At 40.6% G+C, this 27,555-nt stretch overlaps 1 protein-coding gene across 5 annotated transcripts in view; it reads left to right on the top strand.

The window, feature by feature from the left end:
• Positions 1 to 27,555, top strand: part of fam13a (family with sequence similarity 13 member A) — a 61,776-nt gene that overhangs the window by 21,498 nt on the left and 12,723 nt on the right. For all 5 annotated transcript variants that reach the window (XM_061718015.1, XM_061718008.1, XM_061718028.1 and 2 more), the window contains exons 8-14: positions 1,124 to 1,371; positions 6,201 to 6,242; positions 15,486 to 15,527; positions 15,691 to 15,879; positions 18,110 to 18,305; positions 24,103 to 24,155; positions 24,357 to 24,399. In XM_061718015.1, coding sequence (XP_061573999.1) covers positions 1,124 to 1,371; positions 6,201 to 6,242; positions 15,486 to 15,527; positions 15,691 to 15,879; positions 18,110 to 18,305; positions 24,103 to 24,155; positions 24,357 to 24,399 — 813 coding nt within the window. The remainder of the gene's footprint in view (positions 1 to 1,123; positions 1,372 to 6,200; positions 6,243 to 15,485; positions 15,528 to 15,690; positions 15,880 to 18,109; positions 18,306 to 24,102; positions 24,156 to 24,356; positions 24,400 to 27,555) is intronic.

Below are 27,555 nucleotides of genomic sequence, written 5' to 3'. Positions count from 1 at the left end.
GTATGGTGGAGTTTGTTTTTTGTGTTTTTTTTTTTGTGTTTTTTTTTTTAGTCTTAGTGCTTTTAGAATGATGTTTATGATAAGGAGGTTGTTTTATTGTTCAGAATTTTTTTGGATTGTATAAACATTTCCCCCCCCATTTAAAAAAAAAATAGAGGTCAGATAAAGATCTCTGAAAACTGATGTATTAAATATGATACACCCGGCATTATAGAGTTGACATCAAACTTTTTCTTTAAAGCAAAGTAAAAATAAATTGAACAGGAACAAAAAATTGCCTGCAGCATAGACTAAAAACAAGCTGACGTCCACAGTCATTTTCCCTTTTTACCTCCTCTAATTTCTCCTAATAGATTTCGCCAAATGGCAAATGTAGTCCAATCAATCGCAAAGCTCTGAGGGGCAAAATCCATGCCAGGACTAGCTAAAGACGTTTGTGCAGCTAATTATGCTGCCAAAGACTCACCCATTAACTGTGTAAACGCCTAAGTGGAGGCTGCATCCATAGATTTTTGAAACAACCCATTAGAATAAACCCAAAATAGAAACGTTCCTCTGATAATTGGTGCAAAGACAAAAAAAAAACAAAAAAACAGGAAGCAGCACTGAAAAGCCTTTTAGCATCTAATGCTATAGACCATTATCGATAGTTAAGCTGCTGTTGTCAGACCCATTTCATACCCTGGTGACCACAGCAAGCAGCTTCAGTGTATAAGAGCAGCGATATTAGTTCTCTCCATACAAGGAAAAAGGTCTTTGGTGTATAGTTTATATCTTACTCTCGGTTTACGTGGTTGTGATTTAGTAAAAATGCAGAAGAGTAGCAGTCAGAAAGCTGCTGTGATAAGGTTAAGGTTTTTCTCCTACACAAAAGTCGGAGATTCATGCAGTTTGTACCCACTCAGCGTCAGTACGGTAAGGCAATCAGAGCAACCTTTATTTCCTCTCCTCAACATCTTCAAATGCATGTTTTATGGAGCAACATGAGCCCAAAGCTTGTGTGTATGTTTTTGTTTGTATTTAGCCAGTGGTATAGATCTCCTGCTGGTGTATCGGTTACCTCTCATGCCTTCTCATATTTCCTGTCACGAGCCGGGCTTCCCTCTCTGTCTCTGTCACCCAGGTGAGAAAAGGGAGGAATACTGGCATAGCTCAAGTGGTGTCACAGCCCGGCCTGTCTGGTGGGGTGCCCCATGCACGGACTTTCTCCATCCCCATAGTTTTGCCCCTGACCTCAGAGCTCCGGAGTCCCAGCCCTGCAGAGGCGATGGACACGACACCTCCGCCCCACCACGACACGCCGCTGCACAGTCCCTCACACCTGGCCCATAAAGATGTCAGCCTCTCGGGCAGTTCGGACGGTCTAAGCAGGTCAGTGGGTCCAGCGAATGTTCATTACAAATGTTCTCATCTTACACATACTCTAGGAATTTTACAAAAGGTGTAAGGTGACATCTAAAAATGCCTAACTTCAATGCTGCATGTCCAAAATTAATTGACAGCATTTCTGGTTTTGTTTTATGATAACATCTCGCTCAAATAGGATGCATAAGGTGAGACTCCACCAATAGTAGATAGATTGTGACCTGGTCTTGCACAGGTGACTGCGGACAGCCGAGGGTAAGGTTAAGGAACTTTGAGCAATCCAGTGTCAATGTGCATTTGGCATGCAAACAAGCCTGTAAGAAGCAGAAACCGGAACCTCCTGGTGTCGTATGTCCTCAGTCCTGGAATAGCAGCGCTGCAGCTGTGTCTGCTGAGGTAGTCGCAGTTTTCATTTTAGAAGGGATTAAAGCAGGCGTTTAGTTTTTTGTGGACAAACTAAAAGGTATAATGTGGGATTAGCAATATTTCTGAATTTCTATGTAGTCAAACAACGAAAGTCATTTAATGACCCTGCATTTTCCTTCGAGCAACAATGAAGAGAAAAAACCCCAAACAAACAAAAGAAGCAAAGCAGCCATCTACCTTGACCCGACAGGAAGCGCGTGCAACAACAAACAGCGCAGCAACAGGCGCGGTGCAAGTTGGCTAGACAGTCACCGCAAATTAGAAACACGCAGCTCCGGAGCCAAAAATACCTGCAGGAAAAGTGCACTGATTGTAAAATTACAACCTGCGTAACAGTGACACAAAGAGGGTATGCAATACATACGTGGCCGAAGTATGTAAGAGGAAACTGACACAGTTTTGCCTGGTGCTAGTTGTTAAACACACCGGTGACCTTTAGTGCACCATTAATCAGTGTTTAAAACGGCAACAGCACCAGATCCATTAACATGTTACAGAATAAGGGCACACGGTGACACGTAATAATCTCTAGTTGTTTTCTTGATATTATACAGGACTGTCTCAGAAAATTAGAATATTGTGATAAAGTTCTTTATTTTCTGTAATGCAATTAAAAAAACAAAAATGCCATACATTCTGGATTCATTACAAATCAACTGAAATATTGCAAGGCTTTTATTATTTTAAAATTGCTGATTATGGCTTACAGTTTAAGATTAAGATTCCCAGAATATTCTTATTTTTTGAGATAGGATATTTGAGTTTTCTTAAGCTGTAAGCCATGATCAGCAATATTAAAATAATAAAAGGCTTGCTATATTTCAGTTGATTTGTAATGAATCCAGAATGTATGACATTTTTGCATTACAGAAAATAAAGGACTTTATCACAATATTCAAATTTTCAGTCCTGTATATTTACCAGTAATTTTGAGTCTTTCTTATGTTTTTCATGAGAACTAATTTTAATTATCTAAGTTATTAAATTCACATTAGAAAATAAATAATTGCATCTTAAATATTGATGTCCTCCGTCACCAGGGTGATGTGTTACATATTATCTTTGCGCGGCCATATGCTGCCCTTTACTGGAGCAGAGGCTTGATGTACACGTGGGCAAAATGAATTCGTCCAACCTTTCCTCGCCTTGTGAAGGTACCAGTAAATCTCCAGGTGGATTCGCTTACTGGCTCAAACATTCCTTGCCAAGTCGTATCCGGTGGCGGATCTGCATACAGCGTGACGGGGGGACCTGAGAAATCTGTGTCAGCAGACTTCCCCGGCAGACATGAGTAGTAGGCCAAAGACATAAAAGACTCATCCATCTTTAATGCAGGAAAGCGTTTGATGATATCAAGAAGCGTTTCATCATCAAGCTTTCAAACACTGAAAGATGATGCCTCTCACGAGGCTGTGGTGGACTTCATGGTGGATGTTTCTATTTCAATTTGTTTTGCTTTTAAATAGCTTTGATTCTGTCACTTACAGTATCACTTCAACTATATTCGATTTAATTCAAAAAGATTTTATTAATCCCCCAAGAGAAATGATTGAAGTCTCTTTAAAGCGTCATTATAGAATAAATGAATCATAAAATATTATACATTTCCATATGTGGGAGAAAGTTGTACATCGCTGGAACGACCCCACCCTGTGTGACTCAGGGCGGCCGCTCACTCAGATTCAGATCTTTATTGGTGCCGCTTTTAGAGCTCCTTATCCTATCCATTATTTGACTTCTGTGCTCTTAAAATGATCTTACAACTGAAATATTAACATTCTGTGTCTTCTTTATGAAGGAAAATGAAATGCATTCATTCTTTTTTGCCACCTGATCCTGAAATGTATAACGCCAACCCCATTCACCACGCGGGCAGCACAAAGTAACGTAGCAAAGCCCTGAGAACGTATTATGCTCTCAGCGTTGCATAGTTTCACGGAGGAGATGCATAGAGGCCTTTGTGTGCAGTTGCCGTGGTTCACTGAATCTTGTGATGTAACTGTTGGGTTTCTTAGAAGCCCATCTGAAACAGGTGGGAGTGTGGAGGATGTCAGTGGGGTGTGAATGCAGGTTGACTGTGAATGTTGCTGCGCTGATACCGTCGGTGTGGTTGTCTTTAAGTCTGACAGTATTTAGAGCAAGTCTTTCAGATGTAGCATTACTGGAATCTGTAAAGTGGTGGGGCAGGTTGTCTTTTTTTTTAATTATGTTTCATTCATTTAGACCCATAAAGACCCATTATATTGTCTTCATCTGATCTTAAAGTGAGGAAGCAATGAAAATCAAGCAGCTTGAGTTTAATAGTGCATTCACACTTTATTCACACGTTACTTTCAACATTGGATGGACTGAAATGCAAAACAGGACGAATGTGAAAAAAAGTGTGGAAGTGAACTGCATCCCTAGTTTCCAAGGAGTCTTGGTGTTCTTGTTTGGTGCGCGCCAAAAGGTTGGAGGCGGCATTCACACATTTTGAAGTTATCTGAACCAACAGAGTTTAATTTAATGAAATAAAAAAAAAAAGTATTTAACCTTTATTTAACCAGGAATGTCCCGTTGAAATTAAAAACCTCCTTTTCAAGGGAGTCCTGGCCAAGAGGCAGCAAAAACTTACAGTTTCAAAAAAGTAAAATGAAATATAAATTAGATAAAACAGTTACAGGTTAAGGAGGCTGTCTCACGTGCTCTAAGTCTGGATTTAAAGTCATTCAAAGAGATAAGTTCCCGTAGCTTTGCCCTTCTAATAAAAGTGTACCAGTGAGTCAACCTCCTGGTGGACAAAGAGGGCCATCTCACTCGAGAGGTAATGAAACATACCGAGTATGAAGAACACACCCTACGTTATTATGGAAAGACGATTGATTAAGAGATTATGTCATTTTTGATCATTGTTTAACATTCATAAATACAAATACCAGAAGTCTACTGGGTCTACCCTCTGAAACGCTTATATTTGCTAATTTACATGGACATATTTGGAAGTGGATAAGGTCTAGCAGACCCTAGAGACCCTAAACAGGAAGAAACATGTATTGATAACTGATGCTTTGATGGATTCCTTTATCAAATGATACGTGAAGACATCTCTACTTCTGGATCCCAATGCATATCCATTATACGTAACTGCTGCATATACTGAACACTCTTAACATTTGCTATTGGGATATACTTGTGCAAAGTGCTACTTGAGGAATCCTCTGGAGTTTCTCCTGGACCACTGGGAATAATAAATATTTGGGGAGAGCAAGAGGTCAAGGACCACAAATATATCCGGACCTGTTTGCGCCTCGATCTTGACGTGCATTAATTTTCAGGCCACAGGGGAACAAACTTTTGAAAGTGTTAAAAACCAAAACAAATAAACTTGTCATTAGCTGTTTTCCCTTCTTCCCGGAGGGATCAGGCCTGTTATGAGCATGCCAGCAAAGCTTCTTGTTGTTCCCCAGTAAGGAAGTGGGTAAGCAGGATTTCCGCTTTAGCAATTCACGGCAGCAGTGACAGCACACATTATTTTAATAGGCTTGCCAGACTATATAACACCAGTTAAGAATGTGTGTACGTGTGTTTGTGGAGGGGAGTGGTGGGGAGCCACAAAGGCTGGAAATGTAGGACATTTCTGTGCTACCTTCAACTAAAACAATTAGGAAAACATGCACTTTTTTATGCGCTTCTGTGTCACTTGAGACGACTGTTGAAGCTGATTGACCTTTAGCCTGTTTTGATTTCTGCCTGACGTGAAACCCAAATCCTTTGTTTTGAACTGGTGGAGTTGCTGCTTCACCCTCCCCTCAGCACCACTGGCTCTTACTGTAAGCCCCTCCGAGGAACATCCCGTAGCAAAACACACAAGTTCACAAATATTCCCGTCACAGTCAACAATAAGAACTCCTTTCTTTTGTGTTTCAGCACATCAGCAGCGTAACACATGTACAGCAACAACAACACACGTACAACACACGTCTGGTTGTACAGTAGGTGCTGTTGCCTGAATCCCATCATATCCCTCTAATATCAAACACAAGCCTCTAAAACACAAACCTTGTAAGTGCCAAGATATTAAGATATTAGGCAAATTCAGAATTTAGGGCCAAATTTGAGTTCCCCCTATTGTTGCATTAGTCATCATGTGTTTCTGGCATACATTTAGTGCCTGCTGCCAGCGTATGCTCCACAGCAGCAGCCATATCTGCGCTGGCTCATTATAATTACCAGAGACAGGTTCCACAAAGGCGATGATCTGTAGCACTGCATGCCTATTGTTCTGCAGACAAAAGCCCATCTTATCCGCCTGTTTTCAGCCCCCAAATTCACATAGCAGTGCAGATATGTAATCAGTGTTTTTTTATGCAATCTCTCTTTACAGTAAAGATTCTTCCGGCTGATTAAGTTGGTCTGCTTTTATATTTCAGCTCCCAAGATGAAGGCAGGCCAAAATCTCCTTTCTACATGAGGTAAGGGCTCCCGTCTGTGTGTTTATATGGTTGGTAAAATTGGAAGGTATCATATTGGTTTGAATAGGACGTGTGGGGGATGTGGTCGCGTGCTTCCTCTGTGTATTGTCATCAAAACACAATAGCCACCAGATCAAGAGAAACAGGGCAGGGTGCACATGCAACAGTTGGTTTTAACGCTGTTGGGTTATTGTTGTGGTGACGCCCGCGGTGCATGTTTCAGACGCCTCATCAAATCATGCAGCTGGGTTAAGACACTTAGTTTCACATGAGTATGCTCTTTGAACAGCGCTGGGTTAGAAGAATAATGTCCGTACATACCAGACTGCAGCTTAGACCATGTGCCGATAAACAGGATTTGTTGATTAACATAAAAATAATAGACCATTTTGATCACTGGTTGAACATCTGAGTCTCTCTCTAACAAAAATAATGAGAAGATGTGAGAGATTGTAGTGTAATTCTGTCCTATGAGAAAAGCATTGTAAACTGAGGGCTCGGAGAAGTTATACACAATTTGAGTAAATCCTGAATAAAATAATTCGTTTTTTGGAACTTTAATAATATCTTACTATATTTAAAGCATAATTCAAACTATATGATACATTTTTGCCATTGTGCTCCTTACTGTTAATTGAAGTGTAAATAAAAACAGAAAGAAACCGATATTTCATTTTCGGTAGAACATAAACAACATGTTAAAACTGAAACATTTCATGTATAATATGAGCTCATGCCCTTCACTGGGATAAATGGATGGATGGATGGATGGATGGATCTGCAGGACACAGTGTCCTGCAGACGAAGGAGAGGGATCATCCAGCTTGTTATATATCCTTTATCTAACCAGGTAAAAAACTAATTGAGATTAAAACCTCTTTTTCAAAAGTGACCTGGCCAAAATGGCAGCATAAAAACAATACAACAATACATACATACAAACACAGACAGTCAGTCACACATTCCGGGGAAACAATAGTAAAACAATAGTAAAATTTACACAACAATTGTTATCAGTGCTTATTTCAAAAGCCTGCATCTCTGACGGCACGGGGTTGCGTTTGCGGACCATCAATGAAAAAATGCACAGAAGGGTTTTAAAGCAGTCCCAACAATGTTTCTTTCAGAGAAGGCCTTGCGTATTTCAGCACGACAGTGCTAAGTCACATACTGCAGCTACTACAAGAACAAGTGTTGAACTTCCCCCTCTGCAGTCCAGTTGTTTCAGCGAAAGAAAACATTAGCTGCAAATTAAAAACAAACCCCACAACTGAGGTTGAGGAGTGTTAAGCAGCGAGAATCCTGCATCAGTCAGGAATGGGACAACATTCCTAACCGAAAACTCCAGCAACTTGTCTCCTGACTTCCTAGATGTTTGCAGACAGTTGTTAAAAGACGAGGGGACCTTACACAATGGTAAACAAATCTTTTGACATGTGTCTCTGCCGCCACACTCAAAATGATGTCATATTTTCACTGAAATGGCAAAATGTCTCAGTTTCAACATCTGATGTGTTGTTTATGCTCCGTTTGGGATTAAAATATGGGTTTGTGAGATTTGCAAATCACTGCATTCTGTGTTTATTTACATTTAACACAAACTGGGGTTGTAAAAGTACGAAATTGTAGCCTGTCTGCACAGAATAACCATCCTGTTTTTGCATAAGTGCAGCCTGAGAACACTTGATTAATAATCTATGAAGAATCATGGGCCCGTTTCAGACCTGCGCTGCTCTCCATTGGCGGCGGGTGAACGCGCCCCGTGTCATGTCTGAATCACTCCCCTGGTGCTCCACTGTAACATTTTGTCACCTGCCAACCATTTGCCAAGGTTGCACCTAGAAATACACGCGTATCGCTTTTCAACACGGCGCAAGAATAAACTGCCTCCGTCGCATTCGTGGACAGACACAGCTGGCGGCGTTGGCCTTCTGGTCTGGGTCGTGATCGTCCGCTGGGAGAAATCAGGCAGCTCGCTTTTTTGAATAAATAAATAAAACATGCTTAAAAGTTTTATCTGCGATGAGTAGCTGCTTCTTTTAGTGTTCTTATACAAACGAACAGAGAAAACCTTGTAAAGGTGATCATGCCTCACCTGAAGCAGCTGAGGTAACACTGTAAGGGCTTAGAGAGTTTTGGGAGCTGGTGCAGCTTCTCATCTGACATAAAGCCGTGGCGGTGGAGATGTTGCCCTCACTGGAAGTAAAAGATCAAGTTTTTTCCCCAAGATAACATTACTGTTACTTTCAGAGCAATTAAACCTTCAAGAGTATAACACTCACTGTTAAATAAACTTAGGCATGTAGGAAAGTGATATTTTCAGCTGCTTCCTGCCGTGCGTGAGAGCAGATTTTAAAACAACTTGATAATCCAATCATTAATAATTAAGAGATGATTTCTAACAAAAATATTTTGTAATCGCTTTGATAAGCGCCTGACTCCGTGGCGTACTACGTTTCTTACGTGCTTTTTCTCGCCTCTAAAATCTACTTGCATTCCTTAACACACACAGACTCTTAGACTGTTGCTTTGGAGATTAACCTTAGCCCAGTCAAAGTAGATCATAGATGAACTTTTTTTTTCTTTTCCTATGAGTGTGTGTTGTCCAAAGACTGTGAAGCTTTTGGCTAATATCTGACTGTGGTGTAACACTGGATTACCTGAGCGGACGTCCTTGGGTACACAGCACTGGGGGATTTAACTGGTATAAGCTTTCGCCGGGTAAGCTTTGGACTTGCTTCCTGCAGTTTTTTTATGCTTTAAAGACCGGTTGACTTTAAAACACCAACACAAACACTAACTACAGCCTGTCATTTTGTTCTTACTTTTATTTGAAAAGCAATTTTGCTCATCAGAAGGCCCATATTGATGGGATCGAAGTAAGTGGTATTTAAGTTTTTGTCCAACAAAGAGTTGCATTGGCAGCTTTTTCTTTTTTGATACAGAAACAGTATTATTGTAGAATTAAAATGCCAGACCTACTATTTCAGTACAGACCTTACTTAACTGTCTGTCAGTTAGTCAACATGAAACTGGAGACGAAAACAGTCAGTAGTCAGATACCATTTAAGACTTTCCATTGGTGCAGCAATAAACATGAATTCAAACATTTTATTTTCGGACTGTCAAACAAGCCAGACAGATGTATCGGTACTTTGTGTTACAGTATTTCACAGTTTATACCTTTATACAACAAAAAACAACTATTTAATCCATGAAGATCCAGTGGAGTACTGACGCTCTTGTCTCCCCCTTCGTCTGCGGCATTATTCCTGTTTCCTGTTCACGGTCATGCATGCAGCCAATATAACGTGTTTTTTTTAGCTAAGAATGGTGATTTATGATTTTTTTTTGGCCTTATAGTTGGGTTTTCATTTCAGTTTTGGCTCAGTTAATTTTAAAATTAGATTCTGCTGCATTGGTGTGACACCCATTGGTTTTTCTAATAAAAATCATTTAAAAATGATTTGTGTTTTAACTTATGATTAACTCCACTTTAATACCAGAAAGTTACAGTTCTTGGAAAAAAGGAAGAACAGCAGAAAAACTCTGGCAGAAATTTCAATTTTGTTAAAGATGGAAAGCTTACTTGAGTCTTTGCTTCTTGGGGATGACTTATGTTAGCCTCCGTGGTTCTCCCTGCTCTCCGAGTGAAGGATTATGGAAGTTCATCTCAAGTGCAGCACTCCAAAAAATAGAGATGAGACCCATCTGCTCCAGTTTTGGGCCGATACTGACATAATTCATTGGTATCAGAGAGACAGACCCAATCAAGGCAAAATTCAATTAATTCAAACCTTTGGGTTTAAACCCTACTTCATTTAAACTTTTCAGTGAAAAGCATGTTAGTTTTTAACCTATTTGAAGGGTTTGATAATATATATGTTTATTTTTTCTACAGTTTCTGCACTTTTATTGCAAATTTTCTTGCAAACTTTATCAATACCAACTCTACCTCTCAGGGGTGGTGTGAGCTGTTGTGTACCGGTAGGTTATTATTGACCAGACCCCAGCATGAACTGGAGAAAGAAAGAGACAATGCATCACAGTCCGTCCACAACAAAGCAGGCCGATGTGACATACCAGTCATGACAGTGATTTAAGTATCATTCCTAAACCTATTTAGGAGATGGAAAAACGATTATTTTGATGGCCACTTACCAATTTGATAAAAGGTTGGATCACCGTGACCTATAAAATTTAACAGACTAACAAAAGTTTCCTCTCAAATGAAACGTTTGTGTTATGACAATAAAAAGGCTGTGACTCTACAAAGCAGTGGTTTCTCATCAGCTATTAAACTTGAGATTGTGGCATATTTTATAGTTATAGAAAGCGCTAGATAAAAGTTTTTTGACTTTGCTGTCTGCTTTTCAAATATTCTCGTTTCTGCTACAGTGACTCATCCTGTCCGTTCACGCCCCCTTGACCAGTAGGTGAGGGGTCACGCTGCTCTTGTTGCACACTGGGCAACAATCCCAGCTCATAGCAAACTTCTTTCACACCAGCGCATCTTTAGTTTAAATGAAGTCATTGGAACAAAGTTATCTCTGGTCTCTGTTGTCTGATCCTTTACCAGAATACAAGACGTCTCCTGTCCCGTATCCCCTGGAGCTCTGATCGACATGGTGATACCAATCACAAGTTATTTAATTACTAAACATTTCTCCCTTTGATATTTCCAGGCAGCGCCACTCGGCTGTTTATTTCCTCAACAGCTTGATGGAGGCACAAGCGGCTACGTGTATTTATGTAATATAAACAGTGGCATCTCTAGCATGGGGGCCAAACAGACTTGTGCTGCATTATATTTTTTGTCATATCTAACAAATGTAAATTATGTTGTATGAACGGATCCATACAAACATAAAGTCTAAATTTGAGCACATTTATGGACCATATACAGTATATATGATAATTTCTACCTATTCCATGCTGACGTAAGTCATCCCAATACTTTAATTCGATGGTCTCAGTATTAGGCCGTAGTGGTTGTGCCCCACAGCGATCAGCCAAAACCGTTTTGGACATGTGCACGCCGCACTGAGTTCAGCAGTTCACTACTCAAACAACTGTGATGTGGGCCAGCCTGATTTTCAGGTGCTTTGAGAGGAATGAGCTTACTAAGCCTGTCAACATTCTCACAAATACCGGCGATATACAAATGTATAAAACAGAATTGTCTTTGTAAGAGAATCAGACTTCATATAATTACATCCGTGATAACGACAGATTCTGTTACACTGACTTGGAGGCAGCATATTGCTCCGTAGCGATATCTGGAGGGGCCTGCCCCCACTGGCCCCTAATACAGAGACGCTCATGAATATATATATGATTTATGGCCGTTTTATGATGGCATGAAGGTGAGCTAGAGTACAGTACACACCTGAGGGGCTTATTCTAGGAAAGGCACGTTTATTATTATTCACACCCAAGGCAGTTCAAACTGTTTTACAGCCACATTAATTCACTAGATTGCAAATAAAAAATAAGAGCGCAGATAAAATCTTTTCATTTGCCATATGCACAGCTCCCTGACCTCCCTGAGTTGGTTCACGTGCCTCTAACATGTCAGAGATGCACTTTGGCACTGAGCCATGAAGAGACTTGTACCCAAGCAAAGCTGTTTTAAAGTCTATTTTCTGGGTGACAGGATGCCAGTGCAGAGACCTGAGGACTGGACTAATATGGTCAAATGAAACCGTAAAATTGCATTCTTACACAAATAAATCCTGTGTTGCTTTAAGTTCTTATCTGCTCAGTTAAGTACCAGCAGGAAAAGAATTACCCAGAAATATTTCATGCAAAGTTTTCAAAATATGCTGTAAGAAAAAAAAGAGTGATAATGGTAGGAATTTTATATCAATGACTTCCAGCACACATGGAGAAATAAGTGGAGAAAGTATTTTAGGAATTTCTTCTCTTATCTGAAAAAAGTAAAAGAAGTGAAGGTTCCATATTTTCTGACCTTTTTGTGAATTCTTCCATTTTTCCTATGAGAACACACGAGAGTGGTTCATCCTAAAGCTTTAATCAAGGAGGATGAAGTACACAAGTGTTTATCGTAAATGTTTGCGAGCCGAAGGGTTCGAAGCCATAGGCTTAAATCATATGAGTGCTAACAGCAAGATGAGTCATGGTGGTATAAACGTTTCCAGAGTTATGATGTTCTTTTTCTGTTTCCACATGTTCTAGTCAACGTTGTCCCCGTTGCCCTGGTTCGTTGCATGGGACCGGTGCCAGACGGCTCCAGAAACTCTCACGCTTAAGACATGATGGCCCTGGTGCCTGAAGGCTCCAGTAGACTTGATAAGTTTATGCTTCTGACGTATGTTGGCCTAAAGAAAGTGGGTTAAATCAACATGAGTGAGCCATGTACTGTAACCGTTCTCTGTTGTTTTAACCTGTCACATTCAGGGCAAGCTCTATTTTTAGGTTGTTGGCCAATACATTTCCTGCTGTGACACAACTGAACGATTCAGTCCCCATCCTGAACTAAGAAATGAAAGCAACACGGGATTTATTTCAAGTAAGAATGCAACTTATAGTTTAATTTGAAGGAAAATATTTAATTACTTTTAGGAAGCTCCTGCAACTTCCCGTCCCCTGGTATCAGCAAAAACCACCCAAAGTAACTTTGAAGTCCCATCCGGGTCAGCTCTTCCAGTAACTGTGTATGGCTTTACAGCTCAGTGTCACACATCACGTATAATGAAACTACCTCACAGAGCTATCATGTCAAAGGAAATAATGGTGGAACCAAAACAGAAAGACTGACTGGACAAGATACCAGCCGAAAGTAGATCTTCGTCAGTCACATGAAAGCCACTTAACCTCCAGGCCTGGAGGGCTAATAGTTCTTCACTTTAAGGAAAAGAAATAGTCTCAAAAACGTTTACAAGTGGAGCAACTGTTGCTCTACCTGTACTCCAGAAACAGCACTAGGTACGAGCACTATACCGTGAACATTGTTACATAATTATACTTCTTTTCTATATCTTTTGAAAGATATAGAAAATCATGACAAAAATATACCTCCGTGTTCTGGTACACAATTTTACACTTTTATTTCAGCTTTTCTACTCAAAATGAATACACCCAAAACATGTACTTCATTTTCTATTCCCCTGCATTATGAGACATTAGGGCCAGTTCCTGCTGTGAACACGGGAGTCCCAGGGGACACCCCAGAAACATCACCTGTCCAAATCAGGGCCACACAAAGGAGATATGTTACCATACAGAGAGATTATATGCTACAATTTGATATTTGATTTTTACTCATTTGGAATAAACTGCATCATGAACTGTAATTATTTGGATTGAAATGGACTAAAAAATGTATCCCGATAATTTCTGGCATTTATCCCGATAACGATAAAAATTACGATAAAAAAAATACCAATTCAACTCCACCTTTTTAACTATAAATCTATCTCGCTCTCAGATCCGCCATGTTTGTTACACAAAAACATCATCAATGGGAATTTATCCTTCTTTCTTTCTTTCTTTCTTTCTTTCTTTCTTTCTTTCTTTCTTTCTTTCTTTCTTTCTTTCTTTCTTTCTTTCTTTCTTTCTTTCTTTCTTTCTTTCTTTCTTTCTTTCTTTCTGGCTCATTTCTTTCTTTCTTTCTTTCAGGCTCATTTCCTTCCTTCTTTCCTTGTTTTCTCCCTTCCTTCTCCCCTTTCCTTCCTTCCTTCCTTCCTTCCTTCCTTCCTTCCTTCCTTCCTTCCTTCCTTCCTTCCTTCCTTCCTTCCTTCCTTCCTTCCTTCCTTCCTTCCTTCCTCCCTTCCTTCCTTCCTTCCTTCCTTCCTCCTGCTCTCTCCTTCCTTCTTGCCTTCCTTCCTCCTGCTCTCTCCTTCCTTCTTGCCTTCCTCCTTCCTTCCTTCCTTCCTTCCTCCCTTCCTTCCATCATCAACAGGAATTTATCATTTTTACCGCGAGATGACAAATTCTTATTGTGAGGAATTTTTTTGACGGTTTATCGTGAACGGTAAAATATCACCCATTCCTAATTAGTAGATTAGGATTTTTTTCTAGTTGTCCATGGAAAGTGGCTCATTTGGTGGAGTGTTTTCCCATGAATCTGAAGGTCAGTGGTTAGAGTTCTAGTTCCTCCTGTGTCCATTAAAGTGTAATTGGGCAAGACACTGAAGCCCCGGTTGTCGGGCCAACGTCGTTGTATGGCAGCTCTGCCAACAACCGGTGTGTGAATGGGGAATGTCTGCAGTGTGAGGCGCTTTGGGGAGTACAGAGTAAGAGAACAGCGGAAAAGCATTATACGAGTGTAGGCCATTTTAATTACAATGACTTGGCCTGAAATGATGTATACCCCTGTTTTAATTGCATTATATTCATCTTCTTAAACTATGATTGCCTTTTGTGTAAAGTGCTCTTGGTTGTGTAAAACTCTAGGTGGCTGTGTTTCTTAACACAAAAAAATGTATGTATGTAAAAGTATAAATGGGAAGTAACTATAAAGGCAAGTGGTAGGATGTAACCTGATTAAATCCACTTAATGAACAAACTCACTCTACAAAAGGACAAAAATATCATTAAATGTAATAGTTTAATAAAAGTTTTTAAAAATCCCAGTAAGAGTTTAGCCTCCTGGTAGCCTATACAGCTGTGAACAGCTGTTTCGCACAGTTGTGAGCTCATTTGTGATTTCTGCTCCTCACAGGATAATATCGTGCAGAAGTGAAACCTCCATCCGTGTGTGCGGCCTCTGGAGCTACTTTCACTTTTCTGTCTGGTGCTTTACTTTTCTAGTATTTGTATTGTTTTACTTTTTAAATGGCTGATGTTGTTTTGGGGAAATTGTAGTCATGAGGTCATACATGAAAAATCCTAAAGGTCTTTGATGTGAAGTTCCCTTTAAATGGAGGGTAAAACAAAAAACCCCAAGCTCTTTCATTTCCAAATAACTGTTGTGGTGTTGAACTTTTAAAAAGTATTTTGAGAAGATGAGAGATGACGGATGATGTCACTGACCAGTATGATGCTCCTTGACCATAAACAGTTGGTGGTTGCTCTTGTCTCCATGGAAGCTAGCCACTTTACTTTCACAGGACCCACTTAAACTCTGATCACAGCTGAGGTTAACACTCACCCTTGCAAGTAGATGCCTTGATCAAGGTCTGGAACCTGAGCCCCAGGGGATTTTCAGCGTTGCTCAGTGACCTGTTGTGACCACTTGTTTCTGTAGCATTAACCCCCCCTCTCTTGTTTTCTTTCCAGCAACCACCTCCATCCTGTCCGCTGCAGACCACATGCAATTAAGTACGTGGGCTTTTGTACAGTAACAAACACTGCAAAGCACCAATCCTTCTTGTAATATGTGAACGTACAGTGTTTTTAATGAAGAATTACAGTTTGAATAAAATCGTGGAACACATGATTGTAAACTCCCTAATCTGTTCATTTTCTCTCGTGCTGCCTGTAGTTTTCTGGACCAGACCATACGCTCAGCGGTGGAACGGCACCTCTTTGACGCAAACCCTTTAGCAGATCAGCATTCGGGGAACTGGGAGTTGACCACATGTCCTTCAAGTCCAAGGGTCACTGCACGACAGAGACGTCGGCTCCAGAGGGAGCAGCAGGAGGAGGGCCTGAGACACAGGGAGAGAAGCAGGTACTGAGCCCTGTCATGCGGCTCCCAGCTGGGGGTCACTGGGGTTGACGTGTGTTTACTTCTGAGACTGAAGTCTAGCAAAAACAATCATACAATCGTATTCCCATTACAAAAAAGTAATTATTTCGGTATAAAACTATTTACATTTTTTCATATAATTGTGGTGTTCCAAGCTTCTTTGTTTGAGATACAGATAATATAATTGATTGATTGATTAAAATCTTTATTTCGAGCACAAAAAAAAAAAACAATTTCACAAAACAAAAAAGAATACAAATAAACAGTCATTAAACAATTAATAATAAATAATAATATAATAATAAATAGATTTCATATTTCAGAGGATATTTATTGGAAGACTACTTTATAAATAGAAATTTTAATACATAAAAAAAGGTTTGCTATTATACTTTGTAATTAAATAAGATAACCAAATGTGAAACAAATGAACAAACTTTTTTCTTTTTTAAATAAAAAATCCCGCTAATATTTTGTCGGACTTTTAACTTTGGTTTCTGCACGCATTAACTGTGACAGGATTTCCGTAAGCTTAAACAATGTTACAATGCTTATTTCGGTCTAGATTTTTTCGACCAAATAATTACCGTAATGCAAATCTCGGATTATTGATGATTGAGTTGGAACATTCCATTAAATCTTCTCCAGCACATCCCAAATATTCCCTTATCCTTATAAACCCATCACTTCAGGAGAGGGTGAATCTAGATTCATCAGATCACATGACCTTTTTCCATATCTCATGAGTTTGGTGAGGTTACCCTCTGGAAGCCTGGGGCATGTCCAACCAGGAGGAGACTCCGGGAGAAGACCCAGGACAAGTTGGAGATATTTTTTCTCTTGACTGGCATGGGAACGCCTCCCGTTTTCCCCCGGAGGAGCTAGAGGAGGAGCCCGGGGAAAGGGAGCCCTGGGCTTCTCTGCTTTGGCTGCTTCCCCCACAACCTGACCTTGGATAAGCAGAAGTTAATGTGTGGACAGTGAGTGTGGAAACACTCTTATTCTTATTTTTACTTTGGATTTCACCCAAAATGTATGTGATCCCTCATCCTGTTCTTTCTAGATCTATTTTCCAAGCTCATTTCTTTCCTTACACGTGATGGTTCGCCATCATCCATCCAGGTTTTAGTGATGCGTTGGACATTTGTTAAAGGAATATTCCAGTCTCCCAATGTAATGTCAGTGCAGGGAGCAGCTATATCACTATTCATTTTATATTTTAAGCCTCTAACAAGACTCCAAAATGTAATCCCACTTGTAATCCCACAGTGATAGTATGGCTAGGGTCCCTATGTCTAATCCAGGGTCATTTTAACTTTGTATATGTGCAAAACTGTGTTAAAAGGATTGTAAGTACAGGCATCTCTGTCTAGTTACACCCACCTTGTTATAATTCTGTACAAATTTACCAATATCACAAATACTGTCCCAGGATGCAAAATGAAGAAGAGTTCATGCACTATGCTTCTAATAGGTTCCTATTTCACAGAAACAGTCCTTTATACACATTTTGAACACATGAAAAGTCAAAAATAGAAAGTGACTTTGTTTTTGCCCAAGCACTGCATAAATATTGTTGCTTTAAATGAGAATTTCACTTTTTATGTTCTATAAATGACAACTACATATTGGGGAGTTGACTCTGTAATCTTATGTGTGACCTCTGGTAGACGTTTGCAGCTCAGTTTTTCTTGCCAAATCTTTTATCAGTCACTTATGGACAGAAACAAGCAAATAATTCACATACTGCGCAATAGTTCCATTCATTTAAGAGTCCTGATCCCAGGCGCTCTGCGGTAATAATTTCAAGTAGTGTTTGCCTGCAGGAGTCATTCATAAAGTTTTTTGTCTTTGCGGCAACCTCGTCCACTGAGACGCAACGCAGTCAAAACAACTGGAGTCGTCCTAGTAAGAAGTTAATCCTTCCTGACGGAGTCTGAGGGATGTGACATGTGGATTAGACGAGTGTCAAGGGACAACATCAAATTTCAATAAGAGCGTGGACCATAAATAGAATTAGGATCAAAGCTAAACAGCACATCGTCTGCCTGAGGAGGTATAAGTAAGGCATCAATGTAACCTTGGCATTCAGTTTCTTAGGAGCATTTCATCCAGTGTCAAGCGGAGAAAGACACACCAAAGAAAACTGGAAGACTCATGTGCACAGCAGGTGTCTAATTTGATCAACTTCTTGCTTTTTCTCTGAGCACAGGGCTGCGTCCCTCAGGGCAGACATCAACAACGAGAACATCCCGTCAAGCGGTGGCAGCAGTTCAGGCAGCGTGGGAGAGGACACGGCCAGCAGAGTGACCTCACAGACATGCCAGAGTGCTCCCACTGACCCAATCCCCAAATCCAGGAAGTCAAAACAGAGCCCGACTCTAGTGCAATTTACTGGCAACCATTCGGTGAGTCAGAAACCCTTTCAGCCCCACGTCTTTTTATCATCGTGGTTATTTTGGTCCTAGTTTATCTTCCTTTGCTTCTCACTATCACAAGTTAAGTTTAGGCTTGGATCAGTGGCTAATGAAAGTTGTAAATGTCAACTTATGTTTTGGCTTCATTTATATGATGTGGTGTGTTAGAAAAATTTCAAATCACTGTCGGTTTCCTTGATGACAGACTTTTCAAGGCAGCTGTCACTTTTTAGGAAAGGACGGCACATTCAACCATGTTCAGTAACGTCAGTAGACCTACAGTACATACTGTACATGATTATTACAAAAAGAGTTACAAAATAGAAAAGGTCCTTTAATATTCTCCAATGACCCTCTAGACTTGAAATATTTATTTTCAAGCACTTTATTCACTTGTAGAGCAGAACTTATTTCATTTCATCAGTTGTGAAATGATCCTAATGAGATTTCAAACAGAGGTTGAACCACTTTTTTTTATGCTACTTCATGGTCCAAACACATAATTTCTTCTTTGTAATCACGGTAAACTATAGAAAATAAACTTTACTAAGAGGCAGCCACTCAGTACGTATCTAGTACGGCCAGCTGTGTGCATTTACTTTGTAAAAATTCTCTCTTGTGACATGGGTTTGTTAACCTTATAGGAGGTACTGTACCAATCAGAGTACATGACTTATACGCAGTACTCGAGTTGTAAAAAGAATTCAGGGGGGATGGTGGAATTTATCATATGGGGACAGATAATTTGTGCTGATTACAAATAATATAATATATTACAAATAATAGCACTGACCAAAACACCTGCAAAAATACTGCAGGAATGACATAGCAGCAGTTAAATGCAGCCTTCTGTAAGCTTTAAATATCCACTGGGCTTACATCAAATACATCAAAACACAACAATAAAAAACAGTTTTCTGAACTTATCAATATGATTCTGTCCTTCACAGGATAAGTAAAATGGATCACTGCAAAAACTCAAAATCGTAACAAGAATATTTGTCTTATTTCTAGTTAAAATGTCTCATTTTAGTAAAAAAAATCTCATTATACTTAAAACAAGACTCATCACTGGAAAAAACAACAATTTTCACCTGTTTCAAGTAGATTTTCACTTGAAATAAGTAGAAAAATCTACCAGTGGAACAAGTTTTTTTTTTTGCTTGTAATAAGAAGATAAAATCTTGTCCCAGTGGCAGATTTTCCTACTTATTTAAAGTGAATATACTTGAAACAGGAAAAAATGGTCAAATAAGTTATTTTTCTGGTGATGACTCTAAATGTTGAAATAGCAGTAAAACCACATTCATTGGTGAAATGACATAAGGGATGGAAAGGGGGGATGGCAGTTTTACAAGGGGGATGATTTTGGCCGTTTTTATTTCAAGGGGGATGCCATCCCCCCTCATCCCCCCTCAACTCGAGTACTGCTTATACGAGGTAAACCTAGATGGCTGCAGGATTTCTAATAACGTCTTGGATAAACACATTTTTGCTGCATTCACCAATGTCCGTACTCCACTTCAGGCCTTATTGGATGACTTTTGTTGACAACTGTATCAACTGCTTGGATTCTCTGATGGGTCTAATGCCCATTCAGTGGTGAAAAGAGACGGTTTTTATGTTGGCACTTCACCCTGGAAATCAAAGTGAAATGTACACTGAGGCAAACAGGAAAAGAATGACAATGGCTGGCCAGGTTAGAAAGTTTCCATTTCACTTATAATTAACTTTTTCTTTTTCTGGGGAAAAAAAGAAATGCAACACCCTCTAAGCAGAGACAGCTGGCCCTCACTCTTGATACTGCGATTAGGAGTCGGAGCTTGTGCGGGAGGTTGAGAGTTACCAGCTAGAGATAGTCGGGCTCACCTCCACACACAGCTTGGGCTCTGGAACCAGCTCCTTGAGAGCTGGACCCTCCACTACTCTGGAGTTCCCAGGGTGAGAAGCAGCGAGCTGATGTGGGCTTGTTTATAACCCCCAGCTCAGCCGCCATGTGTTGGAGTTTACTCGGGTGAACAAGAGGGTCACTTCCTTGCACTTTCAGGTCGGGAAAGATCTCTCACTGTTGTTTGTGCTTATGAGCCGAACAGCAGTACGGAGGCATTTGACCGTGTCCCTCGTGCCATTCTGTGGTGGTTGCTCAGTGAGTATGGGGTCCGGGGCCCTCTGTTAAGGGCTGTTCGGTCTTTGTGTGATCGGAGCAGGAGTTTGGTTCGCATTGCCGGCAGTAAGTCAGACTTGTTCCCAGTGCATGTTGGGCTTCATCAAACCGGGACCTTCAGCATGTGCCGGGGCGGTTTGAAGCCGAGTGCAAAGCGGCGGGGATGAGAATCAGCACCTTTAAAACCGAGGCCATGGTTCTCCACCGAGAAAGGGTGGCGTGCCTTCTCCGGGTGGGTGGAGAAGTCCTGCCTCTTGTTCATGAGTGAGGGTAAGACGGAGCTTGAGATTGACAAATGTATTGGTGCAGCGTCCGTAGTTATGCGGTCGGTGTAACGGACCGTCGTGGTGAAGAAAGGCGAAGCTCTCTATTTACAGGTCAATCTACGCCCCTACCCTCACCTATGGTCACGAACTTTGGGTAATGACCAAAAGGACAAGATTGCAGATACAAGCGGCCGAGATGAGTTTCCTCCGCAGGGTGGCTGGACGCTCCCTTAGAGATTGGGGGAGGAGTTCGGTCACCCGGGAGAAGCTCGGAGTAGAGCCGCTGCTCCTTCACATTGAGAGGAGTCAGCTGAGGTGGCTTGGACATCTGTACTGGATCCTCCTGGATCCTCCCTAGGGAAGTGTTCCAGGCATGTCCCTTCTCCCTAGGGAGGTTTTCCAGGCACGTCCCACCGGGAGGAGACCCCGGGGAAGACCCAGGACACGCTGGAGAGACTATGTCTCTCGGTTGGCCTGGGAACGCCTCGGACTCCCCCCGGAAGAGCTGGAGGAAGTGTCTGGGGTGAAGGAAGTCTGGGCATCCCTGTTGAGATTGCTGTCCCCGCGACCCGGGAACGGATAAGTGGAAGAAAATGGATGGATGGATGGATGGATGGATGGATGGATGGATGGATGGATGGATGGATGGATGGATGGATGGATGGATGGATGGATGGATGGATGGATGGATGGATGGATGGATGGATGGATGGTTCTCGTCCTTCTCACTGAAACAACCATTCAGACCCTGTTACAACCAAAAACGTAATAACGGCCAATAACGTAATCATTTTGGCCATTTCAAATGTAATAAAGCCAATAGTGTAATAATGTGCAAATAATGTAATAAAACTTTTGAGCCAATAACGTAATAACTTTTTGCCGATAATGTAATAAGGCATTACATTATTGGCTGGTTATTACGTTATTGGCCTGGTATTAACTCAATTATTACATTATCGGCAAAAGGTTATTACGTTATTGACTCAAAAGTTTTATTACATTATTGACACATTATTACACTATTGGCTTTATTACATTTGAAATGGCCAAAATTATTACATTATTGGCCGTTATTACGTTTTTGGTTGTAACAGACCCCCCTGTCCTCTCTAGATCAGAAAGCTCCGCCCTTGGAATTTACTGTAACTGACACCAACAGCTTAAGCTGACACTCCCCCGGTTGTCCCTCACTATGCTGTTCACTTCAGGTGATTCTGATGGATGTAACGTCCTCATCTATAAAAGTGAGCTCTGCAGCAGGTGCCGTAGGCTACTACTCCGACCTCCCACTCCTACCACGCTCCCATTTTTAGCCTGTTTTAAAATAAAGCAGGTAAAGGTATTAGGCTCAGAGCTGGGATAGAAGCCACAGTTTAATATGTATCTTTATTTACAAGATTATTAAATTATATAGCAGTTTCTTTGTATCGGACTTAGAGAGTAATTATTCAGTAGAAGAAAGGAAAAGGGCAGTAGTAAAGGCATTTCTTCGTGGAAAAGTTGTGCTTCCTTTCATTTTGACTGGTTTCAGCTAGAGTTTAATTTACTCGCAGGCTCCGTGGTATCGTGGGTTGAACCTAGTCCATGGATGGCGAAAGATTTATGGTTCCTACACTCACCCGTCAAGAATTATTATGGTTTCTTTATTTTGGAAGCTGGGCCCTTTTCCAAACACGGGTACCCCAATGACAGATGGTTCTGGATAGCAGCCATCTGTCGCACCACATTATGTATACATGCAGGGTTGTTGGATGGGCTGATTATCACTTCAGTTTGCTCAATGCCTTTTTCTTTTCTATTTAAATAACAAAAACAAAACTGATTTGTTATTTTGCTTATCTGATTTTTAGCATATGAATGCTCTACAGACAGTCTTTCCAGCCAAAAATCCCATAACATCCAAATCTGATTCAATCCACAAACGTAGATGGTTTCAAATGCAATCCCACTCATATTTGCACAGATGTGTATCTGTCTGAAAAGTCTGGTTGCTCACATAGGATTTCAGAACCAACAGGGACTACATGTGCCAGAGAGCCAGAAGTGACCAGGGAATTCCTTACTGACCTCGGTTGTTCGTTAACTAACAGCTAATCAGCCTGGAACATGCATCCCCGGTGGAGACGACAGCCGGAAATAAAGTAGCACAGAGAAGCGCGTTCTCCGCGTCTGGTTCTAGTAACGTCTAGAAAATGTACATGCGACTCCCACAATTTACAAGCGTAGCAAAGTCCGTTCACCACCCTCCATTTTTGTTTGTGTACATCAGATTTATGCATGGTGGTTACCATAGCAATTATGTGGATTAAGGGAACGTTAGGAAGGACACACAGACTGGGTCTGGTCACTTACATAACATAATCACACACATATTTGAGGTGGCCGTGTGAACATCGCCATGCTCTCTGAAAAGTTGCACTTTATATTTCCCTGCAGTTTTCTCAAGTTTTATAATAATAGCAGTCTTTAAAAATATGAGTCACTTGCAGTCCTCGTGAAAAAAACATCTATAAATGAAATGAGAAGAACTCAGCTTTTCCCCTCTTAGATGTGTCAGCGCTGCGTTCAGAGGTAATAAATTACAGCCGTCTCTTCGCTGACAGCGGTGCTGTAATGAGTCCAAGCGGCGGGCCTGTCATCAGCCCGCTCTATACGTGGAGCTGTAAAGGAGGGAAAAGTTAGGACAAGTACAAAATGTGAAGAATGAAGCTGAAACGTGATCTCTACCCACCCACTGTACAGTACAACTGCACATCAGTAGTACTGTAGCTTAGATCATTTCTTTTTTTCACACCGGGCTTATAAATATTGTCATGTACTATGAAACTCAACTGCAAGATGTGCTCTCCTACTGATCCACGGATGGAAAAAAGATTAATTGAGGTTACACACTCACTCAAGGAACAGAATTGGAGAGGCCTGATTTGTTGTATTTTTTTTTTCTCTGCCTGCCAACCCCTTATGTAACAGTGCAGATGACACACGATAGCAGCAAACATTTGAGGTCGGACAGGATCTGGGGCTTATGCCGTTAACAGCTGTGTCTGAGAATTTGAGCTCTTTAGGGTTAGGATGAACTAGAAGCATCTAACAGCATCCTCAGTTCATCAATATAAATATTAAAAATAGGTTCCTGAACACTACTTGTTGGTTTGCAAAAGTTAAATTCCACCATGACCTGTTATTGACAGACTCTATACCTAAAGACTATTAACTAAGATAATATTGAAAATAAAACAAAAGTCATCTAAAAAAAATAATGATCCTAGTTTGTTGTTTTTTTTACCACAATTTTCTCAATTTTAACAAAACATGATAAACCATTAAGGTTTTAAATATTTGTGTCTTTCTACAGTTCAGAGAATGTGGTGAATCTGGTGGAAATCTCATGGAGACACTTCAGAACCGGTAAAATCTTCATCTGAAAGCTTTCGCAACAAACACACGAGTTTGCTTTTCATTGCTCCTGCTTACATGTGCCACTATATTTGCATTATTGATGATAAATGAGCAATATTCTACTCAAGCCTTATACCTGCAAATGAGGTGTACTTTCATTTCTGATGGGTTTCTTTTTTTGTTTGTTTTTTTTGGTTGGGGGCTTTCCAGGAATGACGCTTCAAGAAGATGTGACCTTGGATCTTCTTCACAGGTAGGTTGTTACCACAACAACATGCCTACAACGCCGCTGCTACAGGTAGTACAGGCAGGTGTGTTTATTCCAGCTCAAGAAAGGGGCGAAGGAGCCAACGAAGCAAAAAAAGCAGTAAACAAAAACCAGTGAATCAAAGAAAAAACATGCAGAATTGTTGGGTATGCAAATGATTAACACAGATCCGGTGCAAAGGTGTGTTTGAAGAGGGTGAATCAGGGACAGGTGAGAGTGGCTGGATTTGAAGTGAAAAAGAAAGTTAGAGGAACCGATGACGGGCAAGCAGCAACTATGAGTTAATGGACAGCAACGGAGAGCGTCACTTGGAGAGGCTGCAAGAAATGATTAAAAGAAAGTTAGAAGTAGAAGATGAGTGAGAATGTAGTGCAGTGAGAGTGTGTGAAAAAATAAGTTTGAAAAAAATACCCAAAAGAGAAAAGAATGCAATCACATTGAAAAGCTTCAATGATATGAATGGTGTGATTACTCTTTTTTTTTTTGTCTTTTTTTATGTTTTTTATTTTTGTGTGCAGTATATACTGTAACTTGTTTTGAGGCAGAAACTATTTTCTGCATTTCCACCGAAGTAAACTTTTACAACAGAAATAATTTTAACTAGGATTTTTTTTTTTTTTTTTTTTTTTTTTTACTGTGTCATCTTTACAAATTATTTTAGTTGCTTAAAATACCGTTGAATGACTTTGAGTCTGAGGTTCAGTGTTGTTGTAGATGTGATCACAAGGAAACTAGCCGTCCTCCTCGTGTGTCCACCTTTAATCTGGCGCGCTGAACTAATCTGGTGATTTTTTATTTATTTATTTATTTTTTAATAACCAGAGCAGATGGATTTTTGCAGCATGTCGACTGCATCTCCGACACCACGCCCACACTGTGCCACTGAGCAGCCATCTGGAGCCGGCATGTTGCCGCTGTCTAAGTGGAGGCGGGTGCAGCAACCTCCCACCTGGTCAAACATGTCTGCTCTGCAACATGAACATGATTGACGTTTGTTCCCATCATGCTGGCTTCTTCTCCCCCCCCCCCGTGGGTTAGATTTATCAGATGGCAGCTCCTGTCTGCAGGGGGGACTTCATGCACTGCAGCTTAGTTTTTCAAAGTTGCACTTAAAAATTCACATTATTTACATGGTTAGGTAGAGATTAACTAGTTAGACGTTTCCATTTTCCAAAACAGGAACATTTCTGGTTTTCCTTGGGTTATTTTTAACATTTTATTTGTTAATATTTCATTTGGGTTTTAAATAGTTGGTTGGATTATAAGACTTTGCTCTCCAGGTGGTTGAATTTGCTTGAAAATTTAACCAAAGTTGATTCCAAAAACGGCATTCTTTACAAATCCTCCTCCGTTTCACACCACCACCCTATGCAGCTGTGGGCCCTAATCACACAAACATTTGTTGTATTTCTGTATATTGTATTATCTCCGGCTTTCAGTCTTTGTAAACTGAAAGTCCTCCAGATCAGTGCTTGAAAACCGATGGCGAAACAGGAGGGCTTCTTTTTTCACTTAATCATCATGACTCATGTCTGCACGTCAACTTTCTTGTGAAGTTTCTTAAATCCTGCTAAGTCATCATGTCCATTAATCTGGATCCAACTGGACACGGCAGCTTTGTGTGTGAATCCCCGATCGATTGTCTGTAAAAAAAAAAAAATCATTACAGTAACAGTGATATTATTAGCAGCAGTCTCGTTGACACCAAATTATTACTTTGAAGCCACCTCAATGTGCATCTTAATTTGGCCTAAGATCAAACGTTCCTATTATAAAATGATTTTTATAAACTTAACTTGTGAGGTACATAAAAACACCCCCTCCCCGCACCCACTCTCACTCTCCCACAGTTGTCATGGATGTGAAATCTAACTGCGTGGGACCAAAACCGTTATAAGCATGCAGACTTTGTACACGCTGTGCATATATGAAATACCTTTTCCTGTAGATGCTGATCTACTGCCAACGATCCCCCACACGAATACTGATGCAGATAGGCAAACTGAAGCGACCGGTTTCTATAGTTATCTGCACCTGGCTACGGTATGGGAATCCATTATGTAGATTACAGTGATAGGAGTACGGGGATTAGTGTTTGTGCATGTGACTGCTGTTTGCCATCTCAGCAGAATTCCTTGCAGATTTCACTCCGTTTTTTGTTTGTATACTCTGTGTGTGTAAACCTAGTGCTTAATCATTGTCTAATATATCCCCTTGTCTAATCAAAGCTGCAGCCCCCCCCCCCACACACACACACACACACACACACACAAACACACACACACACACAGTAGCTACATCTGTATCAGGCCTCCTTTGCGCCACCTGGACCTAAAGATGATGTAATCATGGCTCAAGTGAGTTAACAAATGGTGGCTGATGTTTCAGGGAACAGCGTGCAGTACGTGTGTGTGTGTGTGTGTGTGTGTGTGTGTGTGTGTGTGTGTGTGTGTGTGTGTGTGTGTGTGTGTGTGTGTGTGTGTGTGTGTGTGTGTGTGTGTGTGTGTGTGTACTCAGATCTGACATGTGTCAGTACACAGACGGGTGATGTGAGCTGCAACATCTGCGCTCAAGTTAATCCACCATGATTCTCTTCTGAGCGTCTTTGAAGCGGTTCGTACGTAGAGAGCTTATAGCAGCACTTCTTCTAGTCATTATCGTAGATTGATTAATGAGTCTTCTAAAGAAAAAACTAAAGAAAGCTGGTAAACTAATCAAGCAAAAGTGAGTTGTTAGTCAACGGCTATTTAACCAGTTTAATGTGTCACTTATCACAAGGACAAAAAAGAAGTTTGGTTTCCTGAAGAGATCATTTGACTGATTAATCTCACCTTGGCTTGCACAGCCGTTTACACATCTCTTGTGATCAATGATTTCATGAATACAGGAAGTGGCTTTTGATGTGATACTGCTGTGCTGTTAATCAACCAGTGCATAATATACACTTCTTAATCATCTATAAGCCTGCACGTTCAGAGGTTGACTCTCAATTAACGTTGGATGAGGTGCTAATCGTGATTAGAAATCGTTCTTTTTAAAACATTTAAATCAGAAAACATCTTTTGTACACCAAGTATAATGCAGACGACCTTTTGGTGCGATACATCACAAAAACCAGTGCTAATAATAGTCAAAGCACAT

Source organism: Cololabis saira, chromosome 1 (genome assembly GCF_033807715.1).
Source record: "Cololabis saira isolate AMF1-May2022 chromosome 1, fColSai1.1, whole genome shotgun sequence".
In the NCBI taxonomy this organism is placed as follows: Eukaryota; Metazoa; Chordata; class Actinopteri; order Beloniformes; family Belonidae; genus Cololabis; species Cololabis saira.
The sequence above is the reverse complement of the archived record's forward strand: the minus strand, read 5'-3'. Positions and strand labels throughout refer to the sequence as shown.